This window comes from Centropristis striata, chromosome 3, assembly GCF_030273125.1.
Source record: "Centropristis striata isolate RG_2023a ecotype Rhode Island chromosome 3, C.striata_1.0, whole genome shotgun sequence".
Lineage (NCBI taxonomy): Eukaryota > Metazoa > Chordata > Actinopteri > Perciformes > Serranidae > Centropristis > Centropristis striata.
The window spans coordinates 34,741,276-34,757,065 of NC_081519.1; the positions used below are offsets into that span (position 1 = coordinate 34,741,276).

A 15,790-nucleotide genomic window follows, 5' to 3' on the forward strand; every position below is an offset into this window, starting at 1 on the left:
ATATTCACTATATCTGACAGCATATCAGTCATTTTTTCCCCCTCAAAAGTTTGCGTCAGTCTCAAAAATCCCATACCAGTCTTGCTCTAGATTTGGTATTCAATGTTCTACTCCAGTTTTTACACCCTGTCAGAATCTAATATATGCAAACTTTTTTCCTGCGCATGTAGCGTTACTCAACCAGCTCTGGCTCTGCCTGTCTTCACGTGCAGGTGTTCCAGCAGGCGTTACACAGACAGCCGAACACAGCAGCACAGTACCTGCAGCAGATGTACGCCGCTCAGCAGCAGCATCTGATGTTACAAACAGCAGCCCTCCAGCAGCAGCACAGCCTGCAGGCCGCTGTACAGCAGGTCAGCAAACGGTCAACGCATGAAAGAATCATTCTCACAGTGTAAATATGATACTGTTATTGGTGAGCCCCTCAAAAAGTGTCAGGAAATGGTCAATTTCTCTCTCTCTTGCTGTGTGATAGGCCAGTATCGCAGCTGGCCGGCAAAGCTCTTCACAGAACGGCACTTCATCCCAGCAAACAGGATCTACTCAGGCTACGGTAAGTGCACTTTGTATTGTTGGGCCTGTCTCCTAAGAGCCTCTTAAGTTTAAGTTATCTTTGTTCATTAGATTATCATGCACCTAAGTTGATTTTAGCGCTTTTGCTGGCTAGGCGCCACACTAGCTGGGCTACTTTCCTTTTGTTTTGGAAGAGATGTAAATGTGTTTTGGTGATGCTGAGTTGTAAAAATGTTTAATATGCATCACTTTGTTGACATGTTGCTAAAAGGAAACCGGCGTATTGATATAGATCAGGGATGGGCAACTTAAATGCTGCAGGGGGCCACAATTTTTCATCGACACTACCACAGGGCCACATATAGGACCGTGCACCTAACCAGATATGATAAAACTTCTATTTGAAATATGTTTACAGTTAGGTAACTCAACATATTTCATGCTCAAATTAATGTATAACATTATAAATAGGAATACAAAAGGTTTGAAGCAAATAAAAAATAACCACTTACTGTGATATCTTTTTTATCAGTGCAAGAACAGCACACCAATATTAATTGCAAGAAGTAATTTTGTGCATTTTTACGCTGCACTTTTGAGATTTCATGCTCAAACTCATGTAGTTGTACTGACGGCCACTTGAAGTGTGGGTGCGGGCCATATGCGGCCCCTGGGCCTCCAGTTGCCCATCCCTGATATAGCTCAAAGACAGGATAAAAGAAGTGGAAGTTACCCTGGAGTCTGCATGTGGAATGCCTCAAACTTGCATTCTTTCTAATGGCCAGCAGGGGGCGACTCCACCGGTTGAAAAAAGGAGCCTGATTGTGCATAAGTCTAAAATAAAATGACCATACTTCTCACTTGATTTATTACCTCAGTAACATATTTCTCATGAGTTTATGGACTGATAAAGCAGGGTGCTTTAGCGCATGGCTACCTTTTTGATTGACAAGTTGCTACCACAAAGACCTTTCAATCAGGACAGAGGTGTAGCAGTGCGTATTCCATGACGTGTACATTTAAATAGCTGTTAACTTGTTTTACTTTTACGTTGAATTATAGAAGCTAACTTTGTAAGCAGCAACTTACCAGGAGCCAGGTGCACCCGGGTTGCTGGTATACCTGTGGGCATGCAAAGTGTCCTTGGATTCTCAATCATATTCACCTTTTCTTCCAAAATTGTCACTTCTGGTAAAGAAAAAACAAGTTTAAAACAGCAGTCCATTAACCAATGGGTGGCTACGTCCACCTCTTTTATACAGTCTTTGATGAAGAGCGTCGTAAAAACAATGTATAACTTAATCATCCTGTCTACCTTCTCCCCGTAGATCAACCTGACCACCTCCCCAGCAGCAGCTCAGCTGATCAGCCGGGCCCAGAGCATTAGTTCAACCCCCACCAGTATTTCCCAGCAGGCTGTTCTGCTGGGCAGCCCGTCCAGCCCCACGCTCACCGCCAGCCAGGCCCAGATGTACCTGCGCGCACAGATGGTGAGACTGCAGACACAAGGAGCATAGCCACTGGCACATTTACACGGTGGTGCATATATGCATAAACATAAACTCGCACACATACTGCTTGAATAAACAAGCTGCTGTTTATTTCTTCTGTGTGTTTGGGATTGGTGTATGAATGCTTACTCTGCGATAGTAAATGCTGTGCTTTATTCTCACTTTGCCACCAGCGGAGGTGGTCGTAATATTCCGTCGGGCCCCAGAGGGCTCATTACAAACACAGAAATGAATGTCTTGAATGTGAGTGCATGCTCTGAAAACATTTTCAGGACGTCACACAGGTGTTCTCTCTCTGCTGTAGCTTTAGGTTCGGTTGTTTTGAGAGAGAGTTGCTAAAGGAACACGCACTCTTTATTTGCCTACTTTGCAGCTGGTTGTGGGTAACTTGACGGTTTCATTTTGCCGTCAGTTGTGCAGCTGGCGAACAGACTGTTCCTGACGCCTCATTATGACCAAGTACACACATTCGCCAGATGTGTTTGATGCTTCTGGCAGACAGCAAAAACACATTAGTGGATTTTATTTCAGATTTTGTCCCCTGGTGTTAAATTAGTGCATATGATTCGTATTAAGCCCTTCACATGTATTCATTTCCTTTCGCTTGCTTGTTTTTCCCACACATAGACCAATTAGATGTTCAAAGAAGTTAAGCTATATAATCAGAACCTAACTGTAGTATCCAGGGATGTAGTTCTTCAGTCCAGCCTAGTCTTAAAACCACTTTTTTTGAAGTCTTGCACTTGTTTTGGTCTGTTGTTGGCTGTTGGTCAGTTGTAAAGAATGTTTATTGATTTGACCAACATGATGTGTTAGATTAGTTTGATGTTATAAGCACCAAAAAGACACTATTGCCTATTATGGTCTTGAACGGGACACAATTTGCTCTGGTCTTGATCTTGACTTGGACTTGGCTAGACCGGAATTTGGACTCAATTTATTTGGTCTTGATAACATCCCTGGTTGTATTAATCTGTTTTGTTTTAAAATGTATTTATTTATTTGTATTTAAAAGGGACCATGTTACAGTTAAAAATACAAATGTCACCATTTGATGCACCGTACCAGTTTGATTGATGAAGCTTTTTTGCTTCTGCAGCCTCCTGGCAGGTCAAAACACAACAACAATCAGTACAGACTGAAAACACAACAACAACAAGATAAAAAAAAAAAGATCAGAGACACAAAGCTCACAAAATTGCACATCACAAGTGTAGGCTTGTAAAATAAATAAAAAACAAGTCCTGGAGACCATAAGACTTCAGAGAATTCAAGGTCAGTTTGAGCAGCTTTTAACAGGCTTTTAAAGTTGGTTTTGAACATGCTAATGGTGCTGCAGCTCTTCACATTTATAGGCAGAGCGTGCCAGTGATTTCTGGCTTCTAAAATTCTACTTCTAAGATTATAAAGAAAAATGTCTGCCATTCTGATTTTTTTATATCATGAATATCATGTCTAAAACATGTGAACAGGGTCCTTTCAGCTTGCTAGCAGACTGGCTAATTCGTATAAATCTGTTTTTGTGTTTGTGCTCTGGCCTGTCAGCATTATTTTGCTTTTTTCTTATCGGAGATTAGAGAAGAATCCAGTCCAAGAAGCATGTTTCTTGCCAAGATTTGGATTTGATATTGTTAGTTTTTTGTATGAAATATTTATCATATGTAAAATTTATTTGATGGATCTCGACAAAGCGGTTGACTGATTTTAACGACCTATCCCAGACATTGGTGTATATATATATATATATTGTCCGATATTAAAACTATTTTCACAGAACATATAATGCAGAGAATGATGCTTGGGGTGATTTAGAAATGATGTAAACTGTATCTTTTCATTTCTTGAATTGGGTCACAATGTAATACAGTGTATGTGTAATATTGGAAAATATTATTTTTTTAAATCATTTGTTAAATAATTCTTCCCCTCTGAGTACCTTTGCATAGTCCTACTAATGCACAATCCACATGCAAAAGGCTAATTTTCAGCACAAATATTCACTATATCTGCCAGCATATCAGTCATTTTTTCCCCTCAAAAGTTTGCATCAGTCTCTAAAATCCCATATCAGTCTTGCTCTAGATTTGGTATTCAATGTTCTACTCCATTTTTTTTTACACCCTGTCAGAATTTAATATATGCAAACTTTTTTTTCTGTGCATGTAGCGTTACTCAACCAGCTCTGGCTCTGCCTAATTCCTATAAATCTCTTTTTGTGTTTGTGCTCTGGCCTGTCAGCATTACTTTGCTTTTTTGTTATTGGAGATTAGAGAAGAATCCAGTCCAAGAAGCATTTTTCTTGACTGATCCATTTGTGTTTTCCAGGCTCAGCAGAGTAACCTGGTGCAGGTGGCGAGGAGCCTGGGCCGGGCGGTGCCTCTGTCCCCGCAGCTCATCTTCACTCCAACAGCCACAGTGACGGCCGTCCAGTCAGAGAGCTCCTCACAGGCTTCCTCACAGGTCGGTTCATGGGGAAATACTGTCACTAAGTTACAAGTATAATTTCAAACCTTCATTAAAAGTTTGATGTCCTGGATTTTATCCCTCTGGTGAGGCATTTAAAGGTTGGACAAACTTGTTACAGTGACTGAGAAAGCTACAGCTGATGATGTGAAACCAAAATGAATGGTTTAAAACTATTTACTGTACCGATGTTATTAAAGGTATAAGCTTTCATTCTAAGCTCATTGAGGTTTTCAATTTAAACTTTAAATGTTATGTTTATAGATGTCATAACCCGAGGATAAAACAAAAGTCCTATTAAAATAAAGTGACTCATCTGAATTAGTCTTTCTATTCTTTTAAAAAAATATATAAAATCAACATTGTTTAACGATAACTACTCAGTTACAGTGCTATTACATTTCTGCTGGACCACCCATTTAGTACAGTTGCATGCCTGTGTTGTGTGCAGCAAGCAGAACTAAAAATATTTGATTGAATACAACTTTTTGATTTAAAAAAAAAAAAAAAAAAAATCTTGACTTTTTTAATTTATAATGCTTTGGAGTAATTTTTATTTGTTTGGATCACGAGTCACAAACAATCCTAGACTGCCAAAAAATAGTATAAAATTAATAACATTACTGTAGCCTGATCCTTATCTCAGGGTTCGTACAGATGCTTGAAATCCTTGAAAATGCTTGAATTTAAATGTTGTATTTTCAAGGTTTAAAAAGTGCTTGGATTTTGGATAAAGTGCTTGTAAATGCTTGAAATTCGTACTGTATTTCTCTTGCAATCTGACTATATCCATTTATAGACTATAGATAATCACATGTTCAATGTAAAAAATAATGAGTAGCCTATCTGAAATGAAGACCGTTCCTCCTAAAAGTGTAAAACCATCGCTGTTGGTATGGTTAAGTGAAATCTCCCCCTTTTTGTATGTAAGTACTCATCTAAAACATGCAATTTACAACTGGTGTGAGGTACTGGAAAAGCTTGAAAATTTACCTTGAAAGTCCTTGAAAAAGGCTTGAATTTGACCACTGCTAAAGTGTACGAACCCTGTTATCTGCAACTGTGCAGGAATACCTGGTTTAAACAAAAATGTGCAGCATTTGAATGATTTGGAATTCAATTGGCTTTGAAGCTTTGAACTATATGGTACAGCCCTCTGTGCTTCAATTGTTTGAGAAAAAAAAAAAAAGGGGTATATTACAACTTCATTAATATTTTTTAAAAAGTGGATCTGACAAACTATCTGCTCCTTTAACCTACTTTATGAATCTGTATCAATAATCTCCCATCATTTTGTGTCTCAGAACCAGGTCCAGAATCTGGCCATCCGCGGCCAGCAGGGGGCGACCTCGTCCTCCTCTCAGACTCAGACGCTGCAGGCTCTCAGTCTGAAGCAGAGCCCTGTGCCCATCCAGCCCGCCTCACTGATCAAGAACCCCAGCCAGGGAACGCAGGCCTCCGCAGCGGGGAAGGCCGGCTCCTCCGACAGCTCGTCTGAAGCGGCGAAGAAGGGGGACATCCCCGCTGTCACAGAGGTCCGAGCTATAAACATGAGCCGCAGCGTCACGGCCATCAGCGCTCAGCCCCTCATTGCTCCAGGTGAGTGGAGTTTGAGAGAGAGAGAGAGAGAGTTTACAACCCCACAGCCTGAAAAGTTCAGATTTTGTTAAAGTCTCTTACCTATAAAACTGATCCTGGCCTTGCTTACAAACCCCCACAGGCATTTAGTGTTTGGTCTATAGTGAAAATAAGTGAAATGAGCAATATGGGTATTAAAGCGGAATCAATTAGTTGATTAATTAAGTAATATTTTTGATTTGATTGATAAATTGTCTTTTATTCATGGACTGATTTTACACATTCTCTACTTGTTGCTTCTCAGATGTAAATATTTGCTACTTTTCTTCTTCTTCTATGATAGTAAAGTTCTTTTTTTTTTTAGGGGGGGGTGTAGTTCAAGCAAAACAAGCAATTTAAAGACGGCACTTCGGCTCTTAGGAAATTCTAAAAGGCATTTTTTTCCATTTGATATTGCTAATCATTGTTTTTTGCAGTCTCAATGGATAAAACACATAAATGGTGGTAAGATACAGACGTCCAGAGCTGTTCATGCCATCAGATGCACAAAAAGGGCAAATTGCACTGATCTGCAAAACTGCTTTAATCCATTCTTTGTGAATCCACCTGTCAGTCTTGTTTTCATCTGATGGAGCGTCCACACTGGTTACAGAGCAAGTGTCGTGTGTGTTGAATGTAAACAGTTTGCTTTGTGTTATTTCTGCACAGACACCGACACTCAATATTCCATAGCAAGTTTATTTTCATTTTTATGGACAGATAAATGAACCTACCAGCTGCTTCACACTCATCTTTTTGGAAAGGGATGTCCATTTTTTTAAACCTTGAAATAGACTCAGCTGTCATACTGTACACACAGTGGAAACGTGTTCTCGTGTTTATAGTAAGATTAGACGAGAAAAGAGTTTTTACGCTCTGAGCTTGGAATAGCTCTCTCCGGGCTGAGAGTGGTGTGACATGTCAGGGCCTGCATCACAAACTGAAGGGGTGAAACGAGCCGTATCAAACACTGTGTTGGAACAGTCGAGCTGCTTTGTGAATCAGAAGCTGTGAAAGGCACGCTGCCACGCAAGAGTCTTTCTAAACCACTTTATTGTGTAATTGAAAGTCAGCAGCTGTTTTAGTGTCAATGATTGTGAATATGCCAGCAGTGCAAGCTGATTAGATCAAATTTAGTCCAGTTTGTTTGCAGGATAAGCCTCTTCAGATGCATTATCAGATTTTCAGCAGGAGGAAAAATCTAAAAATATGTGGATGCATGCCCCATATGAGTGAATGTGCTGAAAATGCTAACTGTATGTTCATGACTCTGAACCTTATTTAGGCTGCAGGACATTGCGTTTTTGTTTTTGGGGCTTGTGTGTGTGTGTGTGTGTGTGTGTGTGTGTGTGTATGTGTGTGTTTGGGGAAAGGGAGGGGGGGGGGGGCTGGGATTATCTAAGCGTGTCAGTGCACAACTGTGTCTTGCTTTGTTGCAGTAATGGATTCACATAAAATGAAAGGGAGGATGGAAGCTGAAAATCTGGCTGCATGCTGTCTGGAAAAATTAACATGGGTTGCCATAGCAGCGGGCCATAAGGGACAGGTGTGCACATGAGATGCTGTGAGAGTTAATACACTGTGGATCAGCAGAGGGAGAGGCTGCACGGCTGCCTGATGGGATGCAGATTAGGATAAAAGCTCAGATTCAACTTGACTTTGACTGGGTCATTTTGCACTTTCATTTCCTACAAAAAAAACCACAGAAAACTCTGTGGACCCATTTTTTTACCTGACATGCTGCTGTGTCTTGAAAATCCAAAATTTCACCAACGTCTTTCACGGCTGATGTTTAGTGTCTTGTTGTGGCAAATAAATGGGACGAACCACTAAATGAGTTGGTAAATTCACACCTTGTCCTTAATATCCGAGCTCTAATGGGTAGCTATTATAAGGCCTCGTGTCTAATTAGTGAGTAATCTCAGTGTTGTTAAAATGTAGAAATTACTCGTAATTGTTACATTACAAATTAAGTTAATTACCATCAATTAGAGTAGTTAACGATCTTGCTCCATTACTTTTGCTTTCCAACCTAAATGGGTTTTTATAAGTTCACATTATAGTAAGCCTGCGTTACCACCATAGTATTACCAAAATCCTCTTAAATATCACTTTCAGAGCAACATTTACCATTTTTTCACTTATTTTATGACTTAAACTTGAAAGCAAGATAAAACTTGGGCAAACAAGTTTTCAGATAACTAGGGCTTAAGTCTGGGTGGTGATGCATGATGTTTATCCCAGTATTTCCTGCCAATAGAGCTAAATGTTTAGTTGTAAGTCAAAGCCACACTGTGAGATGTTACAAGCACTTTTATTGAAACAGACTGTGATCAAAAAGAAATGCAAAGGCAGGGTTTCCTTCCCCTTTTTTGAAAAATATACAGCAGCAAAACATGTAAATTATAGAAGATAAGGAGCCTATATTAAACAAAACAACGACCCTTCTCTGAGAGAGCTACTTTTAATTATTTTTAACATCAATAACAAACTGATGAAAGCATAGTACAGAGTTTCCTGCGGAACAAGAGGGGTTTTGCTTCTGTATCATCTCATACTATGTTTGAAAATATATCAGTATAACTTTAAGAAGTCCATATGCTGCTCAGCCCTTCAGACAACATGCCAAATAAGTCTGCAACCGCATCAGTAAACAGGATGTTTTTATTGAAATTGTGTCATAAGTCAAGCACAAATCAAACCTTCACTTTTTCAGTGCTGATGTCACTGCAGTCAGTCTGGCTGATCTGAGAGAGAATTGGAAGAAGACTGATTAATTTTGTGTTTGCTATTTTTGGTCGTTAACTCTTCATGTTGTTTTCCAAGAGATCATTTCAGAGAAATGTCTCGGTTTCTGTGAACATCACAAACATTTAAAGTCAGTCCCCTTTGAATAGAAATTGGAATGGAAACCAATTCACGTCTGGCTTGTTGCAGCGAGCGTTTGTCATCGCCTCCTCTTGGCACTAAAAATCCACCACCTTTACTATTAAAACCACAGCAGGGAACCCCCAGGAGCACCATGCACACATATTAAAAGACCAGATCTGCACATTCAAGTCTTTCTTGGCATATTTATGTAGCTGCTAGCAACACTATCAGTCAAGGATGGGAATTAAAAACCAGTTCTAGTTGAGAACCGGTTCCAAATTGTGTTATCCATCAGAATTGGTTTGGCATGTTTTTCCGGATAGTTTTTGACTAAGAAAACCTAAATGAAGACGAATACTGTACTAATATTTTCATTTGATCCGTTTGAGCAAGTATCAGTGGAATTTTTGCACACACGAGTCACATGCAGTCCTTATTTCTACTCTTTAAATACTGTGTTTGGACTAATAAAAAGTTTTGCATTGACGCTGAAAGAATTGGACTGAAAAGTATGATTGAAATGGCATTTGTATTAATAAAATCGTATCAATTTCCATTCATATCAGTCGCCAGATTCACTAGAATTTGATTCCAAAAAACAAAGACCCACACCTTAGCTTTATGCAAAACCTAATGACTGCTTATAAGTTACCTTTCTGTCCCCTTTTGTCAACAAAACCTGACATTGAGTCTTTTAGTTTTTCCATTTTTTCTTGATCTGAAAAATAACATCAAGGCAATATTCAATTGCAAAACTACTGATTTTTGTGGTTTAGTTTCCTCCATGAGAGGCTGCAATTGTGTTTCATTTGACCATGAGACAGGCTTTTGTTTTTTGTATCAGTGCGGTTTTTACACCAACCATTGTGTCTGCAAACTTCATTTTGAATTGTCATTAAGTGATGCTTCTGCTGCTGCTCTGTTGTTTTAAGTCGGAATGTGTAAGCCAAAGTGGCAGCCAGTGAGAATGTGGAAACTCAGGGATTTTCCAGGCTCTGTTGCTGCAAACCCATCAGGAGTGTTCGCTGTCTTCAGCTGCAGGACATTGTGCAACAACATGCAGATAGAGTAGGAGATCTACATTCATAAGTTAGGGGGCGTGGAGGGCCGCTGCCACATACTAAATATTGTATGAACGCATGCGGATATTTGTGTGTGTGGGTGTGAGGGGCGGCTGAGTCATTCCAGACCTTAATCCCAAAGACCTTGAGGGGAATAGCTTTTAAATGAATTCCCCTGTCTTCCTCCTCTTCCATGACTGCTCTCTGTTCCTCGTTAGAGGCTTGAGAAAGTTGTCAGGATTCAGGCCGGTTGTATCCGGTGTGCACTGATTCAGAAATCCCCCTCCTTCGCTCAGACGGGGGCTGGAAATCTCTTGCTATCTTTTATGATTTAGTGATATTTTGATTAAAGGTGCTATCATTTTTAATGCATTTTGACTCTCACGTGGCAGTTTGTAATAGTCCTTCTCATCTTTATGGCCACAGTTACAACAGCATAATCATTATTATCTACTCTGGAAGAAGGTCAGGTGAATACTTTTATCACCATGTATTGATCGTAGAGTGTGGGTATTATTGTTGCAGTTGGGGTATGTTGAGCAAAAAGTCTTGTTTCACTGACAGAATATGAGTTTAGATCCCTGCGGTGTTGAGTTCTTTCACATGGCCTGTTGTCCTTGTGTTGTGCCACTTTCACATGGTTCTTCGTCAGTTGTTGCCAAACCTCAAGAAGGCAGGTCATGAGAAGAAGAGACACAAATGCAATAAAGTCTGTTTGCTACGGAACAGTTAGAAAGTGAATAATTGAAACCACGATAATGAATAATATCACTTATCCCTGAAGTATTTTGGTTTAGTCTCTGAGTTTTTTTGTTAACCCAAATTAACTGAAGCTAATGCTGTAGGCCAGCATTAGCTGTAGGAGGGTCCGACATTTTTGTCCAGACTAAAATAGCAGATAGAATCTAACTATTGGACTAACTAAACATTCATTCTGACTCCTGATGCCTCAGTCGTCTTCAGATGTCTCGTTTGTCCAACTGAAAGTCCAGAACCTAAAGCAATTCATTTTTGTTTTGACAAAAGGAACAAAGAGAAGAAGCAAATCAGTTTTTGCTTGAAAAATGTCAATTGTTGTTGAAAGTATCTACCATCTCTTGATTCTGTAATTCTCGCTTCATCATTGATTTTGCAAGAATTCAACTCCTGTGCAAGGGAAGCCCTACTGTGCTATAATTGGTAGATTATCTGGTGATAACAATAAATTTCCTTGCATTGAGTTAAATTTGACTCATTAAGCAGCTGGTTAGTTAGCTAGCTAGCTTACTAATCCGTCCCTGCTGCTGCCGTCTGCTATCTTAACGGCAAAGAAGCGCCCTAGTGCTCTTGTGTTCACCTGTTCCGGAAAAAGAGGCAAACAAAGTTGCCAGTCATCTGTTAATAGTTGCTATGCTCTTTCCTACACTGTGACAAGAGTGTGTGGATGAAACATTAAGTTAAATTTAACTCATTTAGCTTCTGGCTAGTTAGCTAGCTAGCTTACTAATCTATCTCTGCTGCTGCCGTCTGCTATCCACACGGCAAAGTATCATCTTAGTGTTCATGTGTTCATAGCACACTAGGTAGTGAAAAAGAGGCAACCAAAGTTGGCAGTCATCAGGCAATAGCAGTGTGCTTCCCTATGCTGTGATAAGTGGCGGAACATTAAGTTGTTCAATTAGACTAAGTTAGCGACTGGCTAGTTAGCTAGCTGAATTCCAAGGACAGGTTGAGTAAACAGGTACTAGCATGCTAAAGCAGGGCTAGTCTCTACTGTTTTCAGGGGAAAATGACACTTTTAAAGTCAAGAATACAGTGTTCATGACAAATAAAGTTATGTGTATGATGATATTTGTTCTTTTCAGCTTTAAAATTGTGATTACTCCATTGTGATTTTTTTTTCCCATAAAGAACTACTTTAAAATTCAGGTTGAGAAGTTCTGAAGAGAAAATAGAAAATCATGACACATTAAATGCTCTATTTTTTTTTTTTGCCGTTACGCATAGTTGCTGATGGATGATTTTATCCCCCAAAGTGTCAGTTTAAATAGCTTTTCATGCCTGATGTATCCACACATTCCAGCCTCACATCTATCCTGCTCTGATCACTGCAAATATTACATTTAGGCTTTAATTGTGCTCCATAGATCACCAAATTTTCTTTTTGTTGGTTCCTCTGTCTCTCATCATGTGAAACAGAAAACACTTTTTCAGCAGATCCTGTAGCATTAAAGACCCTGCTGGATAGAAACATCTATATATTCCACAGCAGGGCACAGGCTGCGGTTAGTGCCTCACAGGGAAACTTTGAAACCAGATGGAGCCGATCCCACACAAAACATCATGAAAAGAACAGGGGGCGGAGGAGCAGAGTGGGGGCGAGGGGGATTTTAGACAAACACTGATGTACTTGGCAGTTTTCCATGCTTGAATTTATTAGGGGGTTTATTAACATCAGCGAACACACCTCCGTGTTCACACGGCTCATATAGCAGAAGCTACTGTATAGCTCTGCGGAGCAGGAGTGATTTCTTGTTTGGGTTTCAGTAAAAAGAGCGAGTCAATTAGTTCTTACTATTTCCTGGTAGGGTTGTTAAAGATCAAGGAGGCAGCAGAGGGGCTTACTGACTCAACATGAAGTCCATAAGTAGTGTCGTGGACAGTTGGCTCTGCATGTTCGTTCCTGAGGCATTTCTAATATTAGACGAGCCTCAGGCTACTTCCGCTGAACGACTCTCCCACTCAGACGTGCTCCCACAATGCAAGATTGATGCGCTGTGTCTTGGGCTTCGGGGCAAGTTATGAGCTCAGGATGTCTTTTTTACCCACAACAGCGCTGACAGGTGGTGACAGGCCGTTTTGAAACCATTTGTGAGTAATGGCCAGAACAAAACTGCAACAGATGTGTGTATGTGTGTGTGTGCACCTTTCAGCGAGCTCGTAATATTACATCCTGTCAACAAGGGGTGAACACAGGTGAAGGACGAGCTGCAAAACAAGCTCTTTTGTGCAAACGTCTACATTTTTTGTGGACAGTTATGAGCACACAAGATAAATATTGCTCTTGGTTTGTGACATGTTTGAGTTGTAAGGGTATTTCTCAGTTACAGGTATAAAAGATGATACTATTTGAGCCTGCCGCATGACGTGTGTATTGTGTAGTCTTTGTGGAACAATAGGCCTCTTCTGATTGGTTTAATTATAGAAAATTACAAAAATATATAAGTCAATTAATCATTTGTGGTCTGTTAAAACAGTATTGATAATTTTAACAATATTTTTATTATTTTTTTCACTTTCACAAGTAAAGGATGGTCACATAATATGGTATACAGTAATAAAAAGCAAAACAAACAAGTAAACAAAACAAATAATAATTTTAAAAAAAACAACACAAAACCAGCTCAGATCCAAATAAATAACACTTGGGGTTACAGTAATAATGTGCGGTATAAGCAGACAAGAAAATCCCTGCAGCATGATATTGGAGACATCAGGTTCTACACAGTTCAAATAGGGTTCCCACACTTTATAGAATTGGTCTGTTTTTGAATGTAATATACATGTAAGGTACTATAATGGCACTAGATCAAACACCATTCTTTCCCAGCCTTTAACAGTTGGTAGTACTTTTTCATTAATCCACTGCAATAAAATATTCTTCCTTGCTGCATAAGTAAGAATACAATACAACCTCTTATTATGATTGGATGTTAAGCGTGGCCGTGGGAGGCCCAGTATGAGAGACACAGGGTTCATCTCCAGTTCTAAGCCCAATATCTTTTTTTATTTCAGATAACACATTACACCAATACATTTGCAGTTTCAAACATGACCAAAAACAATGAGTTAGAGTACCAATTTCTATCTTGCATTTAAGGCACATGGGTGAGAATTGAAGCGATGTCTGCGGTTGGGGGATATGTGCATTCTGTGTATAATCTTAAACTGTATTTCTTTGGTGTGATTGCACACTGAAATTGATTTAGCATGTCTCCAGACATCCTTCCACTCTTCGTCACCAGTATTGATACTTGATAAAAGTATTGATACTTTTTAACCTTACATTTAACGGAGAAAAGTGATAAATGTTCACATGAGAGAAGCAGGAACCAGAGAATGTTTTGCATTGATTAAATGTCTTAAACGATTCCAGGATTTACACAATCGGTGCAGATTGACTTTCAGATAACCAACCCATCAAATAATTGACTTTCTTTCACCACTATTAAATGCAAAATTCTTACTACACCAATAGTATCTGCAGTGGTTTAATCTTGATTATTGAAGTTAAATGAAAAACTTGCGTTTAGATATTATTGTTTTGTTGATGATTACATGCTATATCTACATGTGTAGGACATCAGAATCTGAATCCAGTCTTCCATGTTCACTATTATTCTGTCAATTTTCATACAAATATATTTTTTAAAAAACACTGCGGAGAAATGTGCAGAGAAAATACAGTCTGTTAGTCATCATATAGGAGAAACAAAATATATAGTATAGGATCTGATTTAAAGGTAAATTGGCTGGAGGTAGTCAGTGGCCTGTGAGGTGTCTGTGGGTGGTAAACGCAGCCGTGAGCTGAATTCATGAATTTAAAATAAATAAATGTTGTTGTTGTTGTCGTTCCAGCGTACACACAGATTCAGCCCCACTCCCTGGTGCAGCAACACAAGCAGCAGCAGCAGCAGTTTGTGGTCCATCAGAGTCAAGGTTCCCAGAGGAGCGCAGGCCAGCTGCTGCAAACCGCCTCCATTCAGCCGTCCCAGCACCCTGTCCCCGTACTGCCCAAACCTGCTCCACACCAGCCCTCCATGCCCAGCCAGCAGGCCACCATCTTCCACTCCACCATCAGCCCCCACGCTCTCCACTCCTCCCTCAACCACGCCAAAGCTCAGCCCGTCCAGCTCACCGCCATCAATCTGCAAATACAGCCCACGGTGAGTGAAGTTACATAAAAACGTCTCAATCAAAAGAGCATTTGAATAAATTAGTCCCCAACCTGCTGGTGGGTTTGAAAAGTATCAAAAGAAACTGTAAAACTGGCATTGTAGTCGGATTTTTAACTGTCCGACAGTCCTTGAATGGATCATAGTTTCATGAGTTTCCGTTAGAAGCTTAAAAGCTTAGAATTGTGATAATTCTCTCAAAATCACTTTATTCGACATGTCTCATTTAAAACGTTGACAAAAATAACTTCTCGTAATAGTAGATAGATGTTGGTCTAAAACAGGCCAAGGTCTTGTCATTTTGTCTTTTCTTCATAATAATAATAATAATACATTTTATTTGTAAAGCACTTTTCATTGTCAATAGCAATCCCAAGGTTCAGTGTCTAACAGCTTCAAGTTGATTAATGTTTTCTTGCAGTCCATCAGGACTGCAATTATGTTTCATTAGTTGCAGATTTTAACCAACATTTCTCAGTGAACTGGAGGTCTGAGAGCATTTTCCACTTAAATATCTAGTTATCATCATTGATTTCCCACATTGTAAAGAGTCGGTTCACACTGATACAGGCTTATAAAACATAACGGCAATTTTGTGAAAATAATAAGGCTTTAATTAACTGTTACCACATAGATTCTGGCCCTTGGACAAATTCAGACATTCATGGTTCTCAGATGATGAACCCTACTGACTTTGGGTGGACCCAAGTCAAAGTTTTAATTTATACAATACTTTTATTAATGACCAAATAATCACAATACTAATGACATTCCCATCAGCCTCAGCTGTATTCTGTGTTTATGCTAATTGGCTAATATC

At 39.5% G+C, this 15,790-nt stretch overlaps 1 protein-coding gene across 1 annotated transcript in view; it reads left to right on the top strand.

Annotated features, from left to right (window-relative positions):
• phc2b (polyhomeotic homolog 2b (Drosophila)) overlaps nt 1-15,790 on the top strand; it is a 47,732-nt gene that overhangs the window by 16,425 nt on the left and 15,517 nt on the right. Inside the window, exons 3-8 of the mRNA XM_059329935.1 lie at nt 213-353; nt 476-553; nt 1,842-2,003; nt 4,350-4,484; nt 5,792-6,086; nt 14,654-14,961. Coding sequence (XP_059185918.1) covers nt 213-353; nt 476-553; nt 1,842-2,003; nt 4,350-4,484; nt 5,792-6,086; nt 14,654-14,961 — 1,119 coding nt within the window. The remainder of the gene's footprint in view (nt 1-212; nt 354-475; nt 554-1,841; nt 2,004-4,349; nt 4,485-5,791; nt 6,087-14,653; nt 14,962-15,790) is intronic.